We start from the raw sequence: 27969 nt of genomic DNA, 5'->3' as shown, positions 1-27969 counted from the left end.
AAAAATGGGAAGTTGACGGGCCGCATTACTTTCAAATTTGATACAATACAAAATTATTGTTAATCAATTAGTTATTTGAACTACTATAACACTACATTACTATAATAATACCGCTAGGTTTAAAATTTAAGATATTTCTCCACGTGCTTATTTCAACAATCCAGCTTTCCAGTTTAAGTGTCGCTAAATGCAGATGCTGCCGCAGAGTCCTCCGTAGATGCTGCCGCAGAGTCCTCCGTAGATGCTGCCGCAGAGTCCTCCGCAGATGCTGCCGCTGTGTGCCCTCCGTAGATGCTGCCGCAGTGCCCTCCGCAGATGCTGCCACAGTGCCGTCAGGGGCTTGCCTAGAGCTGGCGTCCCGGAGCAGAGCCGCTTCTGGCACTCTGCCTGGGATTCCAGCTCTGCTCCTGACATCACTGTCCATATATAGACAGAGATGTCAGGGGCAACCCCAGAGCTGGAGTCCCGGGCAGAGCGCTAGTAGGCTCTTCCTGGGACTCCAGCTGGGCTCCTGACATCACTGGGACTCCTGTCTGGGGAAACCCCTGACATCAATAGTCGATGTATGGACAGCGATGTCAGAGGCTTCCCCAGAGTCCCGGAGCAGAGCTGATAATAGAGCTCTGCCCGAGACTCCGCTCTGGGGAAGACCCTGACACACTGTCCACATATGGGCAGCGATGTCAGGGAATTCCACAGAGTCCCGGAGCAGAGGCGACACCAGCGCTCTGCTCGGGACTCCGGCTCTGGGGAAGCCCCAGACATCGCTGTTCATATGTGGACAGCGATGTCAGGGAATTCCACAGAGTCCAGGAGCAGAGCCGACACCAGCGCTCTGCTCCGCTCTGGGGAAGACCCTGACACACGGTCCACATATGGGCAGCGATGTCAGGGAATTCCACAGAGTCCCGGAGCAGAGCCGATAATAGAGCTCTGCCCGGGACTCCGCTTTGGGGAAGACCCTGACACACTGTCCACATATGGGCAGCGATGTCAGGGAATTCCACAGAGTCCCGGAGCAGAGCCGACACCAGCGCTCTGCTCGGGACTCCGGCTCTGGGGAAGCCCTAGACATCGCTGTTCATATGTGGACAGCGATGTCAGGGAATTCCACAGAGTCCCGGAGCAGAGCCGACACCAGCGCTCTGCTCCGCTCTGGGGAAGACCCTGACACACTGTCTATATATGGGCAGCGATGTCAGGGAATTCCACAGAGTCCCGGAGCAGAGCCTGTACTAGCGCTCTGCCCGGGACTCCGGCTCTGGGGAAGCCCCAGACATCGCTGTTCATATGTGGACAGCGATGTCAGGGAATTCCAGAGTCTCGGAGCAGAGCCGATACTAGCGGCTCTGTGTCCCGCGGGCCGCAGATGAAAGCCCCAGGGGCCGCATGCTTGAGACACCTGCCATAGAGTGTCACACGTCACCCCGAGGCTCCATGTTAAACAATGTATACCACGCAGTATGCAACTTTTTGCAGGATCCCATTGTATGACATAGCATAGTCTGCTACACATTTCCATACCTAAAAAAAAGTATACCGACGTATACCAGCCCAATAGGACACGCTCTTGGCCTCAATAAGCTAATGGAGAACTATGGACATGTTTAGTGTGTACGACAAGAAGCCTTCCTAGCAGTACACGAAAAATATACATCACAAACGTGACAAAAACTGGTCTTGACTGTTAGGGCAAATTTATGAAAACTGGCATCATCTTATTCTTAAAAAAAAAAAGGGCGACGTCCTCCATATCCTCCAACTGAATTTAATAAGAAAAAAACTCCAACAAAACTGAAGCGATTCCGCAGCATAAATTGACATGCTGTGGATTACAATAACTGCACCGCAGGTCAATATATGAAAGGTTCTGCATCCAATTTTTTTCCGCATCATGTGGATGAGATTTGTTCAAGTCTCGTGATCTTTGCAGCTACTGTAAATGCTGCAGACTTTCCACACAGAATTCCATTGCGGAAATTCCTCAGCGTTTACGCTACGTGGAAACCCAGCCTAACAGACGCCATGTATTCCTAGAGATCTGTGTATATAGCATCCTTATAGCAGTCTATGGTCTCCCTCAGCGTAGGCCTGTTTTATGGGATGATCATCTGGATTTCCGAATCCAGTCAAAATTATTTTCTTATACAGAGGCGTAGCTAGGTTCTCCAGCACCCGGAGCAAAGATTCAGTTTGGCGCCCCCCCCCCCCCACAACCTCTTTCCCGACATCTCCTTCCCCCTCGCCATGTTTGTTTTCTCTACCAATCGAAGTGTCATTGCTTTTTATGTAACACATTTGTACATCTTACAAGCAATATGGTTCTATACACAACACCAGAACCGAGCTCAGTACATAAATACAGCACCAGCACAAATACAGCTACATTTAGTGCAACCCCTGCTGTACAGGTTTGTACGGTGTAAAACTACAGCTCCCAGCATGGCCCGAACAATTGTGAGGATATGCTGGGAGATGCTGTTTCACAAAAATAAATCCTATCATAATCATACCACCCATCATCTGACTGCAGATCATAGAGTGACTACATTACTGATTAGAGGCAGAATAAACATTGACATTAAGTTACTCACCGGTGACGTCTCAGATTCTAGTTCTTTTTCTCCATCCGGTCCAGACCTCTATGATAATTTCTCCCGGTCCATTTCTTTACCAACATTTCTGCACCTATAAATAAATATAAAGTTATCATTATACCACACACTACACCCCTAAATATAATAGTGCCATACACTGCACCTCTAATTATAATAGCACCATACACCGTGTTCCACACACACACTGTGCCCCCTGTAGATAGTGCCAGTCATAGAGCCCCCTGTAGATAGTGCCCCCATATAGCCCACCCCTGTATATAGTGTCCCACAAATAACTCCTCCTATAGTGCTCTACAGATAGCCCACCCCTGTATATAGCCCCCTGTAGATATAGCCCAGCCCTGTATATAGTGCTCCACGTATAGCCCAACCCTGTATATAGCCCCCTGTAGATATAGCCTACCCCTGTATATAGTGCTCCACGTATAGCCCAACCCTGTATATAGCCTCCAGTAGATATAGCCTACCCCTGTATATAGTGCTCCACAGATAGCCCAATCATGCATGTAGCCCCCCTGTAGATATAGCCCACCCCTGTATATAGCCCCCCTGTAGATATAGCCCACCCCTGTACATAGGGCTCTACAGATAACCCACCCCTGTATATAGCCCCCTGTAGATATAGCCCACCCCTGTATATAGCCCCCCTGTAGATATAGCCCACCCCTGTACATAGGGCTCTACAGATAACCCACCCCTGTATATAGCCCCCTGTAGATATAGCCCACCCCTGTATATAGCCCCCTGTAGATATAGCCCACCCCTGTATATATTGCTCCACAGATAGCCCAACCATGTATGTAGCCCCCCTGTAGATATAGCCCACCCCTGTATATAATGCTCCACATATAGCCCACCCCTGTATATAGCCCCCCTGTACATATAGCCCACCCCTGTACATAGCCCCCCTGTACATATAGTCCACCCATGTATATAGTGCTCCACTAGATAGTCCACCATTGTATATAGTGCTCCATAGATAGCCCACCCCTGTATATAGTGCTCCACATATAGCCCACCCCTGTATATAGCCCCCCTGTACATATAGTCCACCCCTGTATATAGTGCTCCACTAGATAGTCCACCCCTGTATATAGTGCTCCACAGATAGCCCACCCCTGTATATACGATATACTTTCATTGTAAGGATTTACCTTTTAAAGAGGACCGGTCACCTCTCCTGACATGTCTGTTGCAGTGAATACTTGTATTCCCAATAAAACCCCAATTCTGGAGCGTCTTTTCTTAGAACTGCGATGGTTATTACAATCATCTCCAACCATAGATTAATTTTGTTCTACCAAACATTGTGTGTGCATTAGTTGTTACATAGAAAATAGTGAGCTTCATAGTTTCCATAGTTGGCCCATTCGATTTGTACTTGTGGGGGAACTTAAAGGCAATGGTGGATAAGAAAAAGATATAAAAAACATGCAAGTACTTCCATGGTGGACTGGAAAAATATAAGAAACGTGCAAGTACATCCACCTCATGGGCCAAGCTGTGGACAGAGATAGGATTGATTATCTGCCCATAGACGTGGTATGGATCTTCCGTATGGTCTCTATCTGGCTTGGTATTTGCTGGACTGAAAAAGTTTGGGAATCACTGACCTAATGGAACAGCGGGGTAGACTTAATCATATTTAAATATACTTACATATTTTAAATAAGTTTAATATTACATATGAACTCTTAAAGGAATATCCCAGGAAATACTGAGGCATTGGGTAATACCAAGTCCAGAGCCAGAGGGGGACGTGCATGACACAGGAATAGAAAGACCTCTCAATAGAAAATCCCTGTGCCATGCAACCATAATAACACAAGTTTGTACATTTTGCCCAGAGTGTTCCTTTAAGGCTGACAGATAACTTCTCACCCAGAGGCTGTGTGGTACTAACAGGGTGGAGGGGGCTGTGTGGCACTGCCTGGGGGGAGGGGGCTGTGTGGCACTATCTACAGAGGGCACTAAGTTTATGGGGGTACAAACTGGGGGCCTAACTTTTCTATGGGGAAAATAACAGGGCCTAACATCTATATGGGGTTACAAAGTGATGTTTTCTGCCATATTACTGCCCCCGTGAGTTCACCCGCAAAGGGGCCTACTAAGACGGTGTCGCCCAAGGGCCCACATAAAGCTGGAGCCAGCCCTGCACACACATAACATACATATTAAAACACACACATAGGTACACACACATAATTACACACACATAATAACACACACATAATAACACATACATAAAAAAACACACACACACACACATACTCACACCACACAAAAACACACACATACAAATACACATAATAACAAACATAAAAAGACACACACAAAAATACACACATGATAACACACACACACACACACACACACACACACACAATAGTCTTAATAACACACACATAATAACACAGGTATCTGCTCTTTGGTACATGTGGGTGGCCCTTAAAAGGGCCTTTGGGTCAATAAGAGAGGCTTTTAGATGCCTGGAGAGTGTTGGTTTATCTGGACGTACCAGCGGGGCTCGGCCTGGATCTTAGGCACGATGCCCCCCTGCGCTACGATGACATTTTTAAGCAGCTCGTCCAGCTCCACATCTCGATGCATTGCCAGCTGTAGGTGACGAGGTGTAATGCGGCAGCTATTACGACGTAGGGCTGCGATGCCGGCGCCAACCAGGATCTCTGCAGTCATATACTCCATCACAGCGGCCAGGAACACTGGAGCATCAGAACTGAAGCGTCTGCCATAATTCCGTTTCCTCAGAAAGCGGTGTATACGGCCGACTGGAAACTTCAGGCCAGCCCTGGATGTTCTGCTCCTGGCTGTGGCTCTTCTCTTTCCTCTCAGACTTTTTCTTTCTGACATGTTCACAAGAAACAAAAGGACTACTGCATAAAACAATAATCCAGAATGAGCAGAGCAGGCGGCGGCTGCTATTTATACCCGGTGCTGCTCTCTGGTGCAATTCCAAGTCATGATCTCACAATCAGCCTGAATATTACCTCATGGGAGGTTCCAATTGGCTCTTCTGGACATTGCTGCTCTCTGATTGGTGCAATTCCAAGTCATGACCTCACAGTCAGCCTGACTATTACCTCAGGGGTGGTTCTAATTGGCTCTTCTGGGTGGTGCTGCTTTCTGATTGGTGGAATTCATAGTCAGATATATAATATTACAGTTAGAAAGAGATGTTTAATTTGCTTAATTTAAATGACCAGTAGTGCTGCCCTCTGATTGGTGGAAATTCAATTTAGCTTCTGGACATCACAAAAAGCAGGAAATGTCCAGTTTTTTACCTCCTGACCCTTCAGTCCTGTATATTATCCACCATCCTACTCCTTAACTTTAACTTTTCTTAGTAAAACAAAAGCTATAACTGGACACCAGAATTCACTCAAATCCTATAAATCAAACTAGAGCCGCCACGTACAATCGGATATGGATCTCTATTCAAATCCAAACCAGTAAATACAAAGTGTTTTACTTCATGGGATTCAGACACATTCAGTATAAATAACTCACAGACAGGAATGGGGATAAATAAGAAAATATACATCACATTGTCCTGCAGTCTTCTTGATTTCTACAAATGGAGACATTTATCTCTTTCCCTCCATGTCCCTCACTATCATGGTTTCATGGGCGCGATGAGGCCTCAGCAGACTGACAGATTTACCATAATTTATGACTGAAATTCACGCAAATTATAGTGCAACGTAACACCTGCTATTACACCACTTATTGTGCAAAAGTATAAAAAAAACTTAACGTGTTATTGATACCGCATGGTGACAAGTAAATGGCGTAAATTTTGGGGGAATGGGAAAAAAAAGCAGTTCCAAAAAAACTATTCTGCCGTTTATTTTTTACCGTGCGGCATGAATAACATATTAACTTCATTACATGGTTGTTACGATTGTGTATTTTTGTAATACTTTTACACAATGGGGGACTTCACAATGTGATCTATTGATCGCTTCCATAATGCTTTGGCATACCTAATAGGCATATAGTTATGGCAGGCCTTGGGGCCATTGTTAGAGCCCCGGCTGCATGGAACCAAGGGAGTGACAGAGGGAGCCCCAGTCACTACTGGAAATGGCAGGAATCAGAACTCTCTCTATTTTACAGCCCACACACTTCAATATGGATTAATAATACGTCCAAGTGCAGGAAGGGGTTAAATAGACTGATAAGCTCTCCTGACATGTCTGTTTTGACACGCTCCAAAGGCAAGGGGAATCAAAATACCCAGTTTACAATTATTTGTACTTTTCCAGGAAGAATTACAGAGGTACGGCACAGTACAGAATTCTAAGCAAAGATGCTCCCGAATTGTTATTTTATTGCTAATGCCAGTATTTACTAAAACAAACATCTCCGGACACGTTTAGGTCTAAAATTCTGTGCAGATTTATTTTTTACTATATCTTTATGGCGGTTAGAGCTCCGTTTTCATGACACAGAGCTCCGGAGATATGGATTTAAAGGGAATGTGTCGCTAGAAATGTATTTTTTTTTTTCAGTGAAACAGTTAGTATTTAAGTGATTAAACATTGTTTTAATTTTTTTAATTATAAATTAGATTCTAATTTATAACATTTCCATGTGCTGGTCACTGGATGGGGAGCAATTCCCAAAATTGCAGCATTGCAATGTGGTAAAGCAACCTCATTGCTTTATGCTGCAAATTTGGTGTAGACACACACGTTCTAGGGAGCTCACACAATCCCCCCTCCCTTATCCTGGCAAGTGCCAGGAGAAGGAGGTGGTTGAATCTTCTAATCCTCCTACACTGTGCATTCGCTCAGAAAATGGTGGCACACAGTGTAGGAGGATTAGATACAGTGGTAATCAGACAGTGTAACACGAACATAATACACACATCACATACACAAACATAACTTACCTGCTCCTGCCGCCACTGCTGCCTCCGATCCCACTCCTCGCTTCTTCGCTGCCTGGAACATATGTCCGGAAGCCGCGACCAGAAGAAGTCTTAGGGCATGACCACACGTGGCGGATTTCCTCCGCAACTGTCCGCATCAATGCCGCACAGAATCTGCGTTGCAGATTCTGCTGCGGATCTGCACAAAATGTGCAGTAAATTGATGCGGACTAGCTGCTGCGGACTGCGGTAAAAGTACTTCCCTTCTCCCTATCAGTGCAGGATAGAGAGAAGGGACAGCACTTTCCCTTGTGAAAGTCAAAGAAATTCATACTTACCGCCCGTTGTCTTGGTGACGCGTCCCTCCTTCGGCATCCAGCCCGACCTCCCTGGATGACGCGGCAGTCCATGTGACCGCTGCAGCCTGTTATTAGCCTGTGATTGGCTGCAGCCGTCACTTAGACTGAAACGTCATCCTGGGAGGCCGGACTGGAGACAGAAGCAAGGAGTTCTCGGTAAGAATGAACTTCATTTTTTTTTACAGGTTGCTGTATATTGGGATCGGTAGTCACTGTCCAGGGGGCAGAAACAGTTACTGCCGATCGCTTAACTCTTTCAGCACCCTGGACAGTGACTATTTACTGACGTCTCCTAGCAACGCTCCCGTCATTACGGGAGCCCCATTGACTTCCTCAGTCTGGCTGTAGACCTAGAAATACATAGGTCCAGCCAGAATGAAGAAATGTCAAGTTAAAAAAGCAAGACGGAGCCGCAGCACACATAACATGTGCATGACAGCTGCGGACTTCATTGCGGAAATTAGAATCTCCATTGAAGTCAATGGAGAAATTCCGCCATGAGTCCGCCACTGCTCCGCAACAGACAGAGCATGCTGCGGACACCAAATTCCGCTCCGCAGCCTATGCTCCGCAGCGGAATTTTACGCCTCGTCTAAACGAACACTGCTAAATTAAAGTGTAAGTCAATGGACAAACGGCTCCGCTGCGGATTAACGCTGCGGAGTGTCCGCAGCGGAATTTAAGTGAAATTCCGCCACGTGTGAACCCAGCCTTACTGTCCGGCCGCGACTTCCGGTCCACATGAAAATGTCGCCGGATGTCGCTCTGCCGAAGACCTTCCTATCTGACATTTATGAGATCTTTGATTGACTTTTATTATTTTTATGTAGGGGAATGTAAAAAAAAAGAAGCTATTCCTCCATTTTTCAGGCTGTAATACTGCGCTCTGTTGCTACGAGTGTGACGTCATTGTACAGTATGGAGCAGTGTAAGGAATGATGGGGATGCAGTGCTCACTAGAGCTCCACGGCCTCTTCAAACAGCTGATAGACGAAGGTGTCGAGAATATGACCCCCACCGATCAGATATTGATGGTCTAACCTGGAGATACGTATAGGTTAACCGGATGCCATAATAGCCTATAGGTGACAGATGCCACGATTAGGCATTTGTCACAGGCATCCATCATCCATGGGCTATTATGGCATCCGTTTTACGTCATGAAAAGTGATTAAAAAGCCAATGACGTACACTACCGTTAAAAAGATTAGGGTCACTTAGAAATTTCCTTATTTTAGAAAGAAAAGCACAGTTTCTTTCAATGAAGATAACATTAGATTAATCAGAAATACACTATATACATTGTTAATGTGCTAAATGACTATTCTAGCTGCAAATGTCTGGTTTTTAATGCAATATCTACATAGGTGTATAGAGGCCCATTTCCAGCAACCATCACTTCAGTGTTCTAATGGTACATTGTGTTTGCTAACTGTGTTAGAAGGCTAATGGATGATGAGAAAACACTTGAAAACCCTTGTGCAATTTTGTTAGCACCACTGTAAACAGTTTTGCTGTTTAGAGGAGCTATAAAACTGACCTTCCTTTGAGCTAGTTGAAAATCTGGGGCATTACATTTGTGGGTTCGATTAAACTCTCAAAATGGCTAGAAAAAGAGAGCTTTCATGTGAAACTCGACAGTCTATTCTTGTTCTTAGAAATGAAGGCTATTCCATGCGAGAAATTGCCAAGAACTGAAGATTTTCTACAACGGTGTGTACTACTCCCTTCAGAGGACAGCACAAACAGGCTCTAACCAGAGTAGAAAGAGAAGTGGGAGGCCCCGCTGCACAACTCAGCAACAAGACAAGTACATTAGAGTCTCTAGTTTGAGAAATAGACGCCTCACAGGTCCTCAACTGGCAGCTTCATTAAATAGTACCCGCAAAACGCCAGTGTCAACGTCTACAGTGAAGAGGCGACTCCGGGATGCTGGCCTTCAGGGCAGAGTGGCAAAGAAAAAGCCATATCTGAGACTGGCTAATAAAAGGAAAAGATTAATATAGGCAAAAGCACACAGACATTGGACAGAGGAAGATTGGAAAAAAGTGTTATGGACAGATGAATCGAAGTTTGAGGTGTTTGGATCACACAGAAGAACCTTTGTGAGACGCAGAACAACTGTAAAGATGCTGGAAGAGTGCCTGACGCCATCTGTCAAGCATGGTGGAGGTAATGTGATGGTCTGGGGTTGCTTTGGTGCTGGTAAAGTGGGAGATTTGTACAAGGTAAAAAGGATTTTGAATAAGGAAGGCTATCACTCCATTTTGCAACGCCATGCCATACCCTGTGGACAGCGCTTGATTGGAGCCAATTTCATCCTGCAACAGGACAATGACCCAAAGCACACCTCCAAATTATGCAAAAACTATTTAGGGAAGAAGCCGGCAGCTGATATTCTATCTGCAATGGAGTGGCCAGCGCAGTCACCAGATCTCAACCCCATAGAGCTGTTGTGGGAGCAGCTTGACCGTATGGTACGCAAGAAGTGCCCATCAAGCCAATCCAACTTGTGGGAGGGGCTTCTGGAAGCATGGGGTGAAATTTCTCCCGATTACCTCAGCAAATTAACAGCTAGAATGCCAAAGGTCTGCAATGCTGTAATTGCTGCAAATGGAGCGACGAAAGCAAAGTTTGAAGGAGAAAATTATTATTTCAAATAAAAATCATTATTTCTAACCTTGTCAATGTCTTGACTATATTTTCTAGTCATTTTGCAACTCATTTGATAAATATAAGTGTGAGTTTTCATAGAAAACACAAAATTGTCTGGGTGACCCCAAACTTTTGAACGGTAGTGTATATGTTGAACAAACGCTTGTAAAATATACCACAGAATGCGTTTTTTTTTACTTATTTTCTTTTTGCTTGTACTACGGAATAGGATTGGAGTCAACCCTTGGAAGCTGAGCACCCTTTAGGAGTATAACTCCAGCTTTGTCACAGCGCCACCTTACACCTCGTTTTTGTCAAAGATATTTTAATTATCTTTATATGTGTGAACATATATTGCTTTAAATGGACAGTTGAGTTGTCACTAAAGCTCAAAGACCTGCTGACACAAGAGCCTACATGGGGGGATGGCTATTCTATTTCAAGTCGTTTAGTTTATGGCTTTGCATTTCAGCTGTTACAAAGGCAACGTGAGAAAACGTGCTGACATTGTATTTCTTATGGCTAAAGATATATGTGGAGTTTTGGGATATTACCATATTTAGAATGCTCATGCTTTGCAAGTATGAAGTCACCACCTACTCTCATTTTCTTATAAATAAAGATGGATCCGCCCCCTGTGGGCAGAGACTGTTTGAACACTGAAGCTGCGTGTCATGGTCTCTCTCCAGCCGGCCGGCCTCTCTCAGATCCACCATTGAGAGAGCATTCATTAATTTGGAGCTCATAGACAAATGCAGATAATGTCCAACGTTAATGGACAATGTAAATTCTGCAGCGACATTACTTGGGGGCTCTTGTCCGGGATTCTCAACACAGATCGAAGGCGACAATCGAAGGTGGATGACGGCTAAGATAATGGAGAACTGCACACAAAACCGGTGAGTAAGAACTGTTATTCTTACAGTGCACTTCTCTCTTGTTTTAGCTGCCGTCCAGGTATTGTCTCTTTTGACTATTTGGGAACATGAACACCATTTGTCTATGAGTTGTATGTATGAATTATAGGAATAGGCGTGTGAGTAGAAATGAATCTGTGAGTGTATCTGTGAGAGGCTGAGATAAGGGAGCGTTTGTTTTCTGATCCCAAAACATACAAAAACAACCAAATACCGAGAAAACACTAAACGGCCTGTCCGAAGTGTTCCCTCTGGCCCCTGGGTTTAGTATGTATTAAGATCAGGTTGCAAATTGATCCTTGCAGAAGTGACGGGTAACCATCCCCGCCCAAGTGATTGTTAGGACTTTCGCGTATCCAGACTGTGACCCATAGGAGGCGCACCTGGCCGGAAGTAAGAGTATGTATGTGGGCTAATCCTCGGATGCCCGAACTGTATGAGTTGCTGATTATTAAGTAACATCTCTGTAACTAGAAAGTTTATGGAATATCCATGGGCGCCTGAGACAGTGAGTTATAAATCACACCCATCCCTTTAAATACAACATAAAGTAGGTTAACGTACACTGCACCGAGGGACTTGCAATAATTGTGATCTTGTTGACAATAGTTGTGATTTGGCTGCTGTTTAGGAGACCGGATCAGAGACGTGGTTGCCCAACGACAGTCTAAAACATTTAGCAGAGCGCGTGGGGGGGTAAACTCCATGACAGTCTAGAATATTTAGCAGAGCGCGTGAGGGGGAAACCACCATGACAGACTAGAAATAGGCCCAGGATTTAGCAGAGTGCTTTGAGGAGCCCTACGGACAGACTAAACACAGGAGTTAGCAGAGTGCCTAGGGAATTCTCATTGACAGACTAAGAAAGCCGAAAGTCTAGCAGAGGGCATGGGGACTTCTGATTCAAAGTATGCCCAAGGTAAAGTGCTGGCCAGCCGGGAATTGGGGCATAACACCCAAGGTACAGGGTGTGGAAAAACAGCAGCAGATATTGTTAGGAAACTAAGTGGGAAAAGGTTTAGTTTAGAACCTAGAGAAAATAACGTAGAAATCGAGAATGTCCAAGCAGGTCGTTTTCAGCTATACTGGATGGGATGGTTTCTTGAGAGATGATGGGCCCTGGATTAATAGACAGAGTTGCAGAGAACAGATAGAAGTGATTGAATGCACCAGAAATAGGAAAAAAAAACACAAGGAAACAAAGTTGTCAGTAAGAATTAACCAGCGTCTAATTCTATAGATAGACATGATCAGGGGACTGTAGAGTGCGTACACTCCTACCGGGGGGAAGTGGCTTCACCTACTCACCTTCCCCATTAATGGCCATACCTTTTTCCAAACCCCCTGTCCCTCTAATAAGACTCAGACACTTGGGTTGGATAAATTTGGCCACAGCAGCCATTTTATTTACAAACAAACATCAAGAACACCAATTTACAAATAATAATAACAATGGAAGGGGAGTCCTTGGAGCTACAAAAGTCTGTCACGAAACAGCCCACCTGCATAGTATTTTTCTCCCAGCCGTCACCCTACTGGCTCAGGGGCACCGTTATACCTGCAGTTGGCTGACCTCAACCGCAACCACTCCCCGGGACACCACCCAGCGGGAGCCCAAATTGACCACTCCTCGGGACACCACCCAGCAGGAGCCCAAATTGACCACTCCTCGGGACACCACCCAGCAGGAGCCCAAATTGAGCAGACTACCAACCATAATAAATTGGGGAGGGACCATACCCCCTATGAATCCCCCCCCCCCACAGTAATTTACCACCAACTCCAAGGACCCCCAATCCGCCATACAACTGCTGCGACATTGCAAAACTGTTCCACAGCATCCTCCGGTACCTGCGGAAAAACAAAAACAACGAGCAACAAAGCGAAATACCAAAATAGTCACACAGATGAACACATCATTTTGGGAGGGAGGGTGGGACAAGCTTCCCTGAGCTGTTACTAAAGATGGCGACGCCTTTCCCTCTCCTACCCTTAAGTAAACTGACCTCGCCCCCCCTCACATCCGCCCCCTCCTAAACACACCCCTAACTCCTTAACTCCTTCCCTTCCTAACATCCCTGATCATGGTGGCCTCCCCCTATGGCATTCTGCCGGGTCCAGCCTGTACTTGATCAGGGGACTGTAGAGTGCGTACACTCCTACCGGGGGGAAGTGGCTTCACCTACTCACCTTCCCCATTAATGGCCATACCTTTTTCCAAACCCCCTGTCCCTCTAATAAGACTCAGACACTTGGGTTGGATAAATTTGGCCACAGCAGCCATTTTATTTACAAACAAACATCAAGAACACCAATTTACAAATAATAATAACAATGGAAGGGGAGTCCTTGGAGCTACAAAAGTCTGTCACGAAACAGCCCACCTGCATAGTATTTTTCTCCCAGCCGTCACCCTACTGGCTCAGGGGCACCGTTATACCTGCAGTTGGCTGACCTCAACCGCAACCACTCCCCGGGACACCACCCAGCGGGAGCCCAAATTGACCACTCCTCGGGACACCACCCAGCAGGAGCCCAAATTGACCACTCCTCGGGACACCACCCAGCAGGAGCCCAAATTGAGCAGACTACCAACCATAATAAATTGGGGAGGGACCATACCCCCTATGAATCCCCCCCCCCACAGTAATTTACCACCAACTCCAAGGACCCCCAATCCGCCACACGAACATACTTAGACACCTTTAAGTATGCGAGCCCCCACCCAACGAGAGGGCCCTTTCGATACCTTCCTGCAGGCGCAGAGTCCACAGGTCGATCCCCACGGCCATCAGGTACACACCATCACCTAGCCAATAATTACCCTGGCCATCCTCGAAGTCATAATGACGCACGAAGACCCCCCCGTTTCTCACCACGAAACCCGAAACTGCCCGATTAACCTTAACCCTGGCTTTATTCAACCGCTGCACCGATCTAGCATGCCGCCAAACCTTCCGCGGGACAATCTCTGACCACACCACCTTAATAGCCGGACCATAACCTGAGTAGATCGTATTTTATATCCCTGATCAATTCCCGAAAAGGACGACTACCCAAATCGTTACCCCCGACATGCAACACCAAGACATCCGGGGCCCTGTCCATCAGCGCAAACCGATGCACGTCCGGCAACACCCGACTCCACAGCATCCCCCTACTCCCCAGCCACCGCACGACTACATCCTGCCGCCGAAAACCCAACTGCCGCCCGTCTGGACGAACATCCGCCCGCTCCGCCCCCCAATGAACGTAGGAATGCCCGACGATCCACACCAATCGCCCCGCTGGTCCTGAAAAATAAAACCACTGATTAACAAAACGAGTAAGGATGCAAGCGAAACATGGAGGAGGAGAGAAAAACGATGAGGGGACCTGGAGGGAGTGTAGAGAAGGAGGGATTACGACTGGACTATCATATAAACTGAGGGCGCACATACAGCTGGAAGCGGCGGGAATCCCATCGACCTATCTGCTTTACCACTTCCTCACCCAACCCCCATGCCACCGCCTCCGTCGCTGCCCCAATCCGAACAGAATGGGGGGAAAACAACGCCTCCTCCAGTCCCAACTTCCGCAGACACCTACGAAAAACCCACGTAAACTGATACCGGGACATAAAGGACCCATCCTCATGACACAACAACTGTCCCCTACGCACCGTTGAGACCTCTCTGAACCCCGCAAAGCAGGCAACTGGGCACATCCTGACCCCCTTGGCCACCCCCAACACCACTCTCTTACCCCGACCCCCTTGATCCGTCTTAGACCGCCGGATCCAGAATTCCACACTCCGATCCGTTACCAACACATCTTCCATTCTCAACCCCCCAGGTCTCCTTGTGCTGGGAGCCACCAGCTCCCCGACCCTCAGGGCCCCAAAAAATGCCCACGAGAATGCCAACCTATACAGGGTCACCTCGTAGCTGGAAAAACAAATGTCACACAACACCCCCCACAACTGTTCCAACAACATAAACGAGACAGGGCGCCGCCGATCCGGCAACATCCTCCCTCTCCTGTACCCCCTCAGGGCCTGGCCAACCAAAAAACTTTTTGTAACATCTGTGTACCCCCGGACCTTAAAACCAAAAGCCAGGGCTGCCACAAAACGATTTACCTTGGACACTGACCAGCCCGCGATAGAGACTTGCCCCAGAAAGACTAACAACGCCACCACCCGATCATCATCCGTCACTACACCCTCCAGAACTGCCAACCAACTCTCCCACTCCCGCCACGCCGAATCATAAGCAGCCCAAGTACCCTGCGCAAGCGAAGCCTGAATCAAACCTCCTGCGGCTCGTAACCCAGCCCCCACAACCATTCCGGGCAAGCGATCCCGTCCTCCTCCGCGTCCGGAGCCACCATCCTGAACCGCTCCCACTGCAAGCGAGAAAGAGAATCTGCGATGTCATTTTTGATCCCTGGCACATGAACCGACACAACCCAAGCGTTCAAAGACAAGCAACGTAAAACCAGGTGCCTCAACAGCCGGACGACCGGGGGGGATGACGCTGACACGTTGTTAATAGCCCCCACCACGCCCACGTTGTCACAATGGAACCGTACCTTGCTGTCCCGAAACCTCTCACTCCAAATTTCCACCGCCACTACTATGGGAAACAGCTCTAGGAATGCCAGGTTCTTCACCAAACCCAACTCCGCCCATTCCTCAGGCCACCGCGCCGCGCACCACTGACCCTTGCAGTAAGCCCCAAATCCCACGCCCCCCGCAGCATCTGTAAACAGCTCCCAATCTACGCTGTCAACCACCGGGGCCATGATCAAGGACCTCCCATTATAACGATGCAAAAACTCAAACCAAACTGCCAAATCTGCCCTCAGCGCCTGTGTCAGACGAATGAAATGATGAGGGGCTGTCACCCCAGCCGTCGCTCCCGACAGCCGCCTGCTGAAAATCCGGCCCATGGGCATAATCCTGCAAGCAAAGTTAAGCTTACCCAATAATGACTGTAATGCACGTAACGTGATCTTACGCAAATGTCTAGCCCGGTCCACCTCCGCCCGTAACGCTACCAATTTATCTTGCGGGAGCCGACACTCCATCCTCAAAGAATCAATGGTGATTCCTAAAAAGACCAGACAGGAGCTAGGTCCTTCCGTTTTGTCCTGGGCCAAAGGCACACCGAACCTCTTTGCCACCCACTCTATCATGTTCAACAACGTAGCACCAACCGAAGACCCGCCTGGACCAACACACAGGAAATCATCCAAGTAATGTATGACCGACGAGACCCCCGCAACATCGCAAACCACCCACTCCAGGAAAGAACTAAAAGCCTCAAAATAGGCACAGGAAATAGAACACCCCATAGGGAGGCAGCGATCCACAAAATAAGCCCCGTCCCGATAACATCCTAACAGCCGTATGCTGTCAGGATGCACAGGGAGGAGGCGAAAGGCCGACTCAATATCCGTTTTTGCCATTAATGCACCCACACCATAGCGGCGCACCCACGCAACTGCCGCATCAAACGACGTGTAAGCCACCGAGCAAAGTTCTGGAGAAATCCCATCATTAACCGATCGCCCCCTCGGGTAAGATAAATGATGTATGAGCCTAAACTTATTCGGCTCCTTCTTAGGCACCACCCCCAGTGGTGACACCACCAGCTCCGGTAAAGGGCAACTCTCAAACGGACCTGCCATGCGCCCCAACTCCACCTCCTTCCGCAACTTATCCCCTACTACCCCTGGATACTGCAACGCTGAACGCAAACTACGCAAGGTAAACGGCACCTTGTGAGCAGGGGCAGGGTTCCGGAAACCAACCCGAAAACCATCCAACAACAAACTTGCCCTGGACCTATCAGGGTACCTATTTAGAAAGGGCTCCATGTCTTCCCACCTCACCGGTGTCCGGCCCTTGACTAGCGCCCCCGGCCCCTCGTCCTTTTCCCTTCCGAAAACATTTAACCGCTCCGTGAGAGATCCCCCCGCAGGAGGAGCAGCTATGTTTGAACTTACAACCCGATCCAAACTTACACTGGCCCTCATTAAACTGCCAGCAGAACCCGGATTTTCCTCCTGTCCCCCCTGCTCCCCCCCCCCCGAAGGCAATGAGGGGCCGGCCACCCCGGCCCCACCCCCTTGAAAGGACTGGCCAAAACGCACTGGAGCCATGACCCGCAACCATAACCCTATGTCTTTGTTATCCCACCTAATGTCAGGTCTCACTGCCTTCCGCTGCCGGAACTGCTCATCATAGCGCAGCCACGTCTGCCCGCCGTAAACTCGATGAGCCTCTCCGATAGCATCCATATAACAGAAGAGGCCGGAACAATGCTCCGGCGTCTTCTGTCCAATTACGCTTGCCAAAATAGCAAACGCCTGCAACCAATTAACAAAAGTTTGGGGAATCAATCGATACCGACGTTTTTCCTCCTTCTCCTTCTTGCTTTCCAACCACTTCCCTTTATCTAAATTGAACTTCTCCAACGGCAACAATGAAAAAATTTCCACATATTCATCCCTCCATATCTTTTCCCTTACTTCCGGTTTCAGATGCGCCCCCAATGGGCCCTCAAAACAAACATAGACCTCGCCCTTCGCCTTATCATCCAACCGCACCTCATCCACTGCCACATCCTTTTCTGTCTGCACCGACACTGCCACGCCCGATTCCCTAGACACCACCCCAGCTCCCCATAGCGTGCTATCCACCACTGCAGGCCCCGACGGCCCCACCCAAGCTGCAACCGGGGACGGGGAACCTATCGCCCCCCCCTCCGCATCGCGCCAAAAGGTCACGCACACAACACAACAATTCCTGAATCTCACCCCCACCACCCGTACTTCCTGTAATCCCCCCGCTACACCCCGGCAATCCCGTAGGCAAAAGTGAACCCCCACCCCCTACCCCTGGGGACCGAAATACAGCAGGCAATGAAAAAGTAGGAGACAGCGACTCACCGGGCTGCGCAGGTGCTGTGTCCCCACCAGCCGGGGCGAAGGATCCATCCAGACGTCCCTCTTGGTCACCGAACTCACGGTCGTCCACTTCATCCTGCCCAGACGGGCCAGGACAAGCGCCGCACGCATGACATCCCCGACCTTCTGATGGAGCGCTCCTTAACTGCGCCAATGAACTGGGCCTCTCCGCCCGTCTGTTGGGGAGGCTCGACCACCCCGCGGCCCGCAGGTAGCCGCCCTCCTGCCCGCCGTGTCACCACCGACCGTGGCACACGCCTGGAATTGGTTGCACCATCCTGGGTACAGGTGGGCCGCCCGACTGGAGCATCGCCAGCACGGCCCACCGCAAGTCCTGGGTCCCGTCGTCTGGAGGCAGAGGGAGGTCCCGGATGCATGGGTGCCTGCCCTACCACCTCCGCTGAGCCAGGCCGGCTTCCAGGATTCCTCTCAGACCAGGCCGTCCTGCTCACGGCAGCCGAGCGAGGGGCCCGGCCTGGAGGGTCCCTCGTGGGGCTCCTTACCCTGCGCCTGGCTCGTGGCATCACTTCCGGGCTCAACCTCTCCGGAGGCCTCGTGCGACGTGACCGCCGCCGGGGAGGAGAGGACGGCACCGCCTGCGCCCCAGATCCAAACACGGAGCTGGGTAAGTAGTGCATCCATTATAAAGTACTGGACAAACTTCCCTGTGCTGCTGCAATCTTCCCTGTGCTAGCTGTTACTAAAGATGGCGACGCCTTTCCCTCTCCTACCCTTAAGTAAACTGACCTCGCCCCCCCTCACATCCGCCCCCTCCTAAACACACCCCTAACTCCTTAACTCCTTCCCTTCCTAACATCCCTGATCATGGTGGCCTCCCCCTATGGCATTCTGCCGGGTCCAGCCTGTACTTTCCAGTAGAAAATAATGTGCCAACATATAATTATTCTATGTACAGCTTTATACACCAAAGGTTTACAGAAACAAGAGGTTTCCAGGGGTGACATGCGATCAGTTATTAGCCATACATAGAGAGAAAGGAGTCATCAGAATTCATAAAGGAATCGATTAATTTTTCACTTCCTAAAAAGGGAACATTGGGTGAAATGTTCAGGGATTATTGATAGAGAGATGGACCTGGATTAGGAATTGGCTAGAAATAGAGTTAAAGCCAATAGGATCATTTTAAGTGTAATGAACACGGATAGTAGAAGAAGTGAGATTGATAGAGTGAAGATTCTTATGTATTTCTATCCAGATCTGCTTGTTGGAATATTCTGTATATCATCTGTCCTAAATTGTCACTAATGAAATTTCCTCTCGTTATAGGAGTTTTCCAAGACATTTTAAACTTTACTGTAAATCTTTTTCCTTTTTGGTTTATTTAACAGTCATTTTAATAATTGCATGGAATGTCTAACAAGATTTATTGTTAATCTATAGTAACAGTGTTAGACTAATAGAACTAATGATAAGAGAATAACGTGTTACTTACAAGAGCATGCCTCAGATATCCATTGTGGGAAAAAAAAAAAAAAACATGTGAAGAGGTTTTGTCATTGACTGACAGGAGCACATGGTGACATTTTGACGTTGTAGCTAATAAGTTTTAGCTAGTAAGGGGTTAATGATACATTCTCTGTTATCTGTAGTTTAGCTGTGTCTACAGAAAGTGCACATATAGTGCAAAATAAGAACTGTGGCTTAAAGATTAAAGAAAGAAAAAAAAAAGCCTAATGAAATCACAGGATTGAGTATTATATGTTTTATGTTTATATGTTATATGTTACGTTATATGTGTTTTATGTGTCGACCACAATGAAAAAAGGTGACTCTCATATTTAAATTTAATATGATGCCCATTACTAAATGAAGATTATAGTTCATAGGATGAATAATCCAATAATAGGAGTTTATACACAGTCACTCTAGTTATATACTTGTTTTACATAAGGTCACACACAAAAGGTTTACACGTGTGAGATTGGATTCTCAGTACTGAGAGTGTCTGGGAACAGCTGGTATTGAGTGACTGGTGTGTGCGCTGAACTATTTTTAAAGGGAAATGGTTTCTTTGAAATCACCACATGAGAAGTGAGTCAACAAGAAAGATTTTTATGTCATTGTTACATTTTAGTTTATGATTATTTGATATTAACAAGTTTCTATTGGCATATGATGACACATATAGTGCACGATATGTTTCATCATTTGTGTTAATGGATTGGTTTATTTAATATTGACATATACTAATTAAGGAAACAAGTATTTTGCTATTTTGCAAAGCTCTATTATTTAATTATAAGAGTATCCTTTCTGTTGAATGATGGTATATACATTACATATGCACATGACACACACACACACACACACACACACACACAGTAACATGTTGGGAATATATTTTATGAAATGAAAATGCAAATAAGATGACAGCATTCACAGGAGCTGTTGTCACGTTTATGGTGTCAGATTCCTGTCCAGTCAATCTTATAGTTTCTGACATCCTTGCAGCAATTCAGGTTGTCATCCAATATAAGGCTGATGGACAGATTGAAGTTACTGATGATATGCAACATTTTATGTGTGCTGCACTCTATGGGGATTGCACTGAGAGGAGGACCTCACATCTCAGGCATTGAGGGCGGTCCTGTCCTCCTTCTGGGCGCAGGGTAAACAGATGTAGGACGTATGTCTGTGGCCCCTGTGACTTAAAATTGTTTGCAAACATCCCCAAACCTCAGTTGAAGCCGTGCCCTCCGAGCCTCCCACAGTTGAAAAGTATTGATAACCAGATAAGACAAGTATTTGGAGGCTGGGGTACTGAAGAAATGTGTATGTTCTTATAAGCCCCTCTCCCTAAGAATGCCAAAAACAACAACTTTGTACCTTCCGTCTTGTATTTGTGTAGTAGCAGCAGCTGCTCTACTCAAAGACAAGACAACAGACATAGTGCTAATATTAGCCTCTAGTTCTCAGGGTGCCCCGTGCTGTTAGTGAGAATCTTCATCAAGCACACACTAAGCACATGTCTACAAAGTATAAGACCAGTCTCATCACCCCATATAAAACTAACCATACATTGATGTACAGTGTACAGTGTTAAACCCTACTACATTGCTTCCGCAGGGTTCAACAAAGGAGGAAGAGAAGGACACATGGTCAATGGGGGACTTGAGAGGGAATGGGATAAGTCGCAGGAAATAGTAGACAGTGAATTTCCGGCCTGGTGGGAAGTTGATTTCTCAGCACATTTGATTCCCCAGTACACAGATCATCAACATAATTGTCTTGAATGCCAATAGAGATAAAAACATTAGAACATGTAACAGGGGATCCAATATCTAATCCAGCTTTTGAGTTTCTCTTGTAGATGGTTCCAGGTACCACCATGAAGGATGCTACAAGACTGGGTATATACTGTCACCACCGAAACAGAGGTAATAAAGTAACAACCACTCCCATCCTCCGTGTCAGCACAGGAGGTGGAGGTGAAGGTACTCGCTGAGGTGTGTAGACGGGCTGAAGGTAAAACCACAAATATATATATACTGACTCTAGATATGCTTTTGGTATTGCACATGATTATGGCCTAATCTGGAGGAGCAGAGATTTTGCTGGATCCACGGGTAAACCCATAATGTTGAGAGAGTGAGAGAACTGTTTGAGGCTCTGACACTGCCAAAGCAGGTAAATATACGTAAAGTGCCAGCTCTTACTAAAATGCAAGCTACCCCCGAAGCGAGGGGAAATAGACTAGTAGACGAGGCTGCAAAAGCAGCGGCTCTCATGTCCCTCATAGAGGAGGACGTAGTATTCTTGACCAGCATAGTATCTGGTCCCATAGACATGATAATATTAAGTAGACTACAAAGTCAAGCCATATAAGAGGAAAAAGGACATTGGCAGACAAAAGGTGCCAGTGAAGGGGAGGTTGGAATATGGAAGGTGGGTAACAGGATGTGCCTACCCAGAGTCCTCTTCCCCATGATAACCCAACTAATGCACGGACCAACGCAGGTGTCAAGAGAAGGAATGAGTGCAATGGTGACCAAATGGTGGGTACCCCCGGGGTTTCAGCAAGTGCTGTTGCCAGATTTGTCCAGAGGTGCATGATATGTGTCTGCCATAACATAGGCAAGACTGTGCAGGTTGCAAAAAGGCATATGGTAAAGGCGGCCCACCCATATCAGCGATTGCAGATTGACTCAGTTACCAAAAGTGGGACAGTATGAACATGTACCGGTCTGTGTAGATCTGTTCTCTGGGTGGCCTGAGGCGTGGCCAGTAATGAGGGCCACAGCAAAAGTAAAAGATTGCTCTCAGAAGTGGTATGTAGATATGGGGTCCCTGAGACAATAGAAAGTGATAGAGGAATTCCAAGACATCCTGCAGGTCCTGGGTATAGAGCAGCTTTTCACACCCTGTATCCCAAGAGCAGTGGGAAGGTAGAAAGGTGGAATGGGACTTTTAAGTTGCCTGCCTATTGCCCTCTGAACTCACCAGTTATGTGGGAGCTCTGAAGAAACAGCTCATGCAGATGTATAAATATGTTTATGATTCCATTCCAGAACCTAAGCGAAAGGAGGACATTGTATACAGCCGGGGGACTGGGCGTGTGTAAAGAGACACCGTAAAGCACTAGAGCCGCACTGTGACGTCCGCACCAAGTCCAGCTCACAACTTCCACATCCGTTAAATTGGAAGGAAAGAACTTGGACACGCCGGTCACTGCTGACAGGTCCTCAATCACGATGATGAACTATGAGTCTCGTCAAGCTCCAGCTGACCTTCATCTTCTGTCATCTCTACATTACCTATTGTCTAAATGATGAGCTAGAAGAAGAGTTTAATTACAAGTTTATCAAACATCAAGTGATATCAGTATTGACTACATTGCTGGACTATTGTATATGTATCCATTCAAAAACGATGCCATATCTGAAGATAGATAACGTTATTGCCTTGGCCTTGCGGTCCCATCTCTTTTCCCTAGCGCTTAACCCTTACTCTCCTGGAGTTGTCCTTCGTGTAATAGCAGCGTGGGCATTGGTTCCCTGGCTGTTTTATCGTGTAAGATATTCAAAGAGGGAAGCGCTGCGGAAAACAGATCTCAGGCTAGGAATGCTGCCGTCCATGATTGGATGTTACCCCAATGACAGTGTGTGATGTGTAAACAGAGGTCAGGTTAATAAAAATGACATATTGTTTGATGCTGTAGACCTCACCGACTGTGAGGGAAGAGACACAGAATATGTATAGTCTGGGGATAAGAGTAACTGGCAGCTCCTAGTGCTCCGAGACAGCTAGAAAATGGTTAACGCAGGGCCTAGAAGGTGCAACATGAGGTAATCTAACTGATAAAGGGGGTGGCATCGATGAATGCCACCGGACAGGGCATGATCTTGTTCTCCTGGATTGCAGGAGTGTTAAATCACTCCAGGGATGTGCTTCAACCCAACATGTATGTCATATATGTGGGTACGAGGCATATAAGTGGTTGCCACCCAGGAGACCAGGAGTATGTACCTTAGCTAGACTACAACCAGCTACTTAGATAGAGATATATTATGTAACATGTTTGATTGCAAAAGTATCAGCAGTTAAGAAAATAGCACAGGATATTAAAGTGCATGAGGTCCAGACCACCCACCACCCTAAGAACCGAGGTGGGAGGAAACATTCAGAGCCACCTGTTTACGTGACACTAAATGCTTCTACACCTGATAAAGTTATCTGTCAAGCTGTAGAAAACCACCAAGATAGATGGTATTGCCCGAATTGTGAAACCTGTAATTCCCTAAATCTTCAGGTGTGTACAGTATGTAACGCTGTGCACTCACCTATTGCTAGACACGTATCCTGAGTATTTGTTTCGCGGTGAATGGCATTAAAAATGCCCTGGTCTAGGGGATCTAGCTAGAACGTAATCTCGGACGAATATTCAAATACATGGCTAAGCAATTTTATGTTCAAAAGAAGGGAATTGTCAAAGATATTTTAATTATCTTTATATGTGTGAACATATATTGCTTTAAATGGACAGTTGAGTTGTCACTAAAGCTCAAAGACCTGCTGACACAAGAGCCTACATGGGGGGATGGCTATTCTATTTCAAGTCGTTTAGTTTATGGCTTTGCATTTCAGCTGTTACAAAGGCAACGTGAGAAAACGTGCTGACATTGTATTTCTTATGGCTAAAGATATATGTGGAGTTTTGGGATATTACCATATTTAGAATGCTCATGCTTTGCAAGTATGAAGTCACCACCTACTCTCATTTTCTTATAAATAAAGATGGATCCGCCCCCTGTGGGCAGAGACTGTTTGAACACTGACGCTGCGTGTCATGGTCTCTCTCCAGCCGGCCGGCCTCTCTCAGATCCACCATTGAGAGAGCATTCATTAATTTGGAGCTCATAGACAAATGCAGATAATGTCCAACGTTAATGGACAATGTAAATTCTGCAGCCACATTTTCTATAAACCATAGATTGTCACACGTCACCCCGAGGTTCTATGTTAAACAATGTATACCACGCAGCATGCAACTTTTTGCAGGATCCCATTGTATGGCATAGCATAGTCTGCTACACATTTCCATACCTAAAAAAAAGTTTACCGACGTATACCAGCCCAAAATGACACTCTCTTGGCCTCAATAAGCTAATGGAGACCTATGGACATGTTTAGCGTGTACGACAAGAAGCCTTCCTAGCAGTACATGAAAAATATACATCACAAACGTGACAAAAACTGGTCTTGACTGTTAGGGCAAATTTATGAAAACGGTCATACTCTTAGGGTATTTTCACACGCACTGTTTTCAGATGTAATTCGGGCGTTTTACACCTCGAATTACACCTGAGAAAATGGCTCCATTACGCCTACAAACATCTGCCCATTTCTTTTAATGGGTTTTACGGTGTTCTGTTCCCACGAGGTGTAATTTTACGCGTTGCTGTCAAAATACGGCGCATAAAAAAACGCCCGCGAAAAAGAAGTGCATGTCACTTCTTGGGACGATTTTGGAGCCGTTTTTCATTGACTCCATTGAAAAACAGCTCCAATAACGGCCGTAAAATACGCCGCGAAAAACGCGAGTTGCAACAAAAACGTCTAAAAATCAGGATCTGTATTCAGGCGAAAACAGCTCCGTATTTTAAGACATTTTTGGTCACTACGTGTGAACATACCCTTATTCTTAACCCCTTCCCGACATTTGCCGTATGGGTACACCATGGAAAGCTATGACTTCCCGCAAATTGCTGTATCCATACGCCAAATGCAGAAGGGGTTACAGTGTCAAAAACAAAAGTTACAAAGTAATAATGGCTGCTGATCATAACAGCAGGTCATCTTTACACGAGGCCTAAGGGGGTGGCTCACCCACCCCGCATCAGCGATCGCTGCAATTGGCCGGTCAATTCAGACCGGCCAATTGCTGCTGTTTGCGGCTTTCGCCAATCACTGTGCCACAGGGCACAGTGATATGGTGGGGATTGGTGCTGTCTAGGACAGCACCAATCACTACCATGTTCCATGTAAAAAATGGCAGTGATGCCAGCCCCCCGGTCGCTATGGTTGGTCGGTCTGCACCGACCGACCAATCGCAGCCATGGCGGGTGTTTGAAACACCCTCCACTAGCCCTGCCCAGCTCATTCTGGTTAGGAACGGTGAGCAGAGCTGGTGTGACCGTCTGTGAAGCCATACTTACCGAATCTGAGGCCTTCTGTGCTGCGATCCTGCTGTGACGTCTTCATCCGACTGCTTCCTGCTGAAGAGTGAACCGTCATCATCATCATCTGTGCTGCTGCTGATTTTTTATTTTTTTTAGCAGCAGCACTTGTTTTTTACTAAACTTCTTATCCCTGTACCCCCCCCCTCTCCCCGTTTCCCTTTTTACGTCCTGCGGCCGCTGAGTGCGGATCAGTGACGGCCATCACTGACCGCCAATTTTTGGCACAGGACTTTTTTTTTTTTTTTTTTGCACCTCCCTGTGTGCGCCCTGCGGCCACTGAGTGCTGATCAGTGACCGCCATCACTGATCAGCATCCGTGGTATTTTTTTTTCCCACAAGTTTTTTTATTTTTTGGCCTTTTCTATTACTGCACCTTTTAATAATCAGCCTCAGTGGTAATTTGTTTACGCAGGTTTTTTTTTTGGCCTTTATTTTTTGTTTTTATAAAACGGTAAAAAAAAAAGAGTAGCATTAGAGTAGCTGACGTTTACTGACGTCCGTTTTGTAAAAAGAATATATAGCAGAAGTTCTAGATATATATTTTTTATACAGTTTGAGTAAATTTACATCTTATAGTCAGCGTCCATTTAGTGACGGACATTCAGTTCGTTCACTAAATTTTTGATAGCGTAGCGACAGTTAGTATAAATTTATAGCGTTATAGTCAGCTTAGTCCGTTTAGTGACAGACATTCAGTTTATTTTAACTGAAATTTGTTCACTAAATTTTTGATAGCGTAGCGACACAGTTGTAGCTCAATTTTTTTTACAGTTCTATTGTAAAGGATCTGCCAGGCACAGCTTCGGAGTTAACTCCCAGAACTAATCAGTCAGCACCTGAGAATACATCCCTGAGACTGACTCCTGCTTCCACCATTCAGGCTGGCAGGCTTAGGAGTGGGAGAGCCTATCGTAGCCTGGCCAGACTCAGCTAGCTCCCGCCCTCTGTCTATTTATACCTGCCTTTCCTGTTCCTCCTTGCTTGTTTTTCTTTTCTTGTGGTTCCTGGCCCAGCTACAGCTCCTGCTATTTTTGTTCCTGCTCCATACAAACCCTGGCTTACCGACTACTCTTCTGCTTTCGTTTTGTACCTCGCACACTCCTGGCTTGACTCGGCTCGTTCACCACTCTGGTTGCTCACGGTGTTGCCGTGGGCAACGGCCCCTTTTCCTTGCTTGTGTTCCTTTGTATGTTTGTCGTGTTTGTCGTGCACTTACTGAGCGCAGGGACCGCCGCCCAGTTGTACCCCGTCGCCTAGGGCGGGTCGTTGCAAGTAGGCAGGGACAGAGTGGCGGGTAGATTAGGGCTCACTTGTCCGTCTCCCTACCCCCTGCCATTACATCTATATTGAACGTTCAATACATTTCTTTCTCCTACATTTTTCTTATTCTTCTTTCTTTTTTTTTCCTATAAATTTCATATTACACGTGTAAAAGCACAACATACACAACCACCTCTATAAAGAGTATTACACGTGTTGAAGCACTACATACCCCCCTAATAAAAATGTCCCAACTATCTCAAAGGCTCTACTCAGCTGAGGCATACGCCATCCTGGCCTCTGACACTGAATCGGCCAGCGAGGGAGAAGAGGAAATTGCCCCATTCCTCTTGACCTGATCATCCTCATCCAGTGATGAGGAACCCCCGCAAAGACGCCCCAGGACATCAGCTGAGGCAACCCCCAAATGAGTGATACCCTGTGGAACCCACCCCCTGATAATTATGAGCCTCACATTCCAGATTTCACAGGAAGCTCAGAAATTCGATTTGAGACTGTAGGCCTAGCAGAAATTGACTATTTCAAGCTATTTTTCTCTGAGGATTTTGTTAATGTAATGGCGGCCCAAACAAATTTATACGCCCAACGACT

The 27969-nt window shown here is 46.7% G+C and overlaps 1 protein-coding gene across 1 annotated transcript; it reads right to left on the bottom strand.

The window, feature by feature from the left end:
• Positions 1-5099: 5099 nt before the first annotated feature.
• LOC142750306 (histone H2A-like) lies at positions 5100-5489 on the bottom strand. The gene has a single exon (XM_075859301.1). The coding sequence runs from the start codon at positions 5487-5489 to the stop codon at positions 5100-5102; it is 390 nt and encodes a 129-aa protein (XP_075715416.1).
• Between the last annotated feature and the right edge of the window lie 22480 nt (positions 5490-27969).

The sequence above is a fragment of the Rhinoderma darwinii genome, chromosome 3 (assembly GCF_050947455.1).
Source record: "Rhinoderma darwinii isolate aRhiDar2 chromosome 3, aRhiDar2.hap1, whole genome shotgun sequence".
Lineage (NCBI taxonomy): Eukaryota > Metazoa > Chordata > Amphibia > Anura > Rhinodermatidae > Rhinoderma > Rhinoderma darwinii.
The sequence above is the reverse complement of the archived record's forward strand: the minus strand, read 5'-3'. Positions and strand labels throughout refer to the sequence as shown.

Bases quoted from the DNA above. Each gene is read 5' to 3' on its own strand.
- LOC142750306 (XM_075859301.1), bottom strand. From the start codon at position 5,489: ATGTCAGAAAGAAAAAGTCTGAGAGGAAAGAGAAGAGCCACAGCCAGG.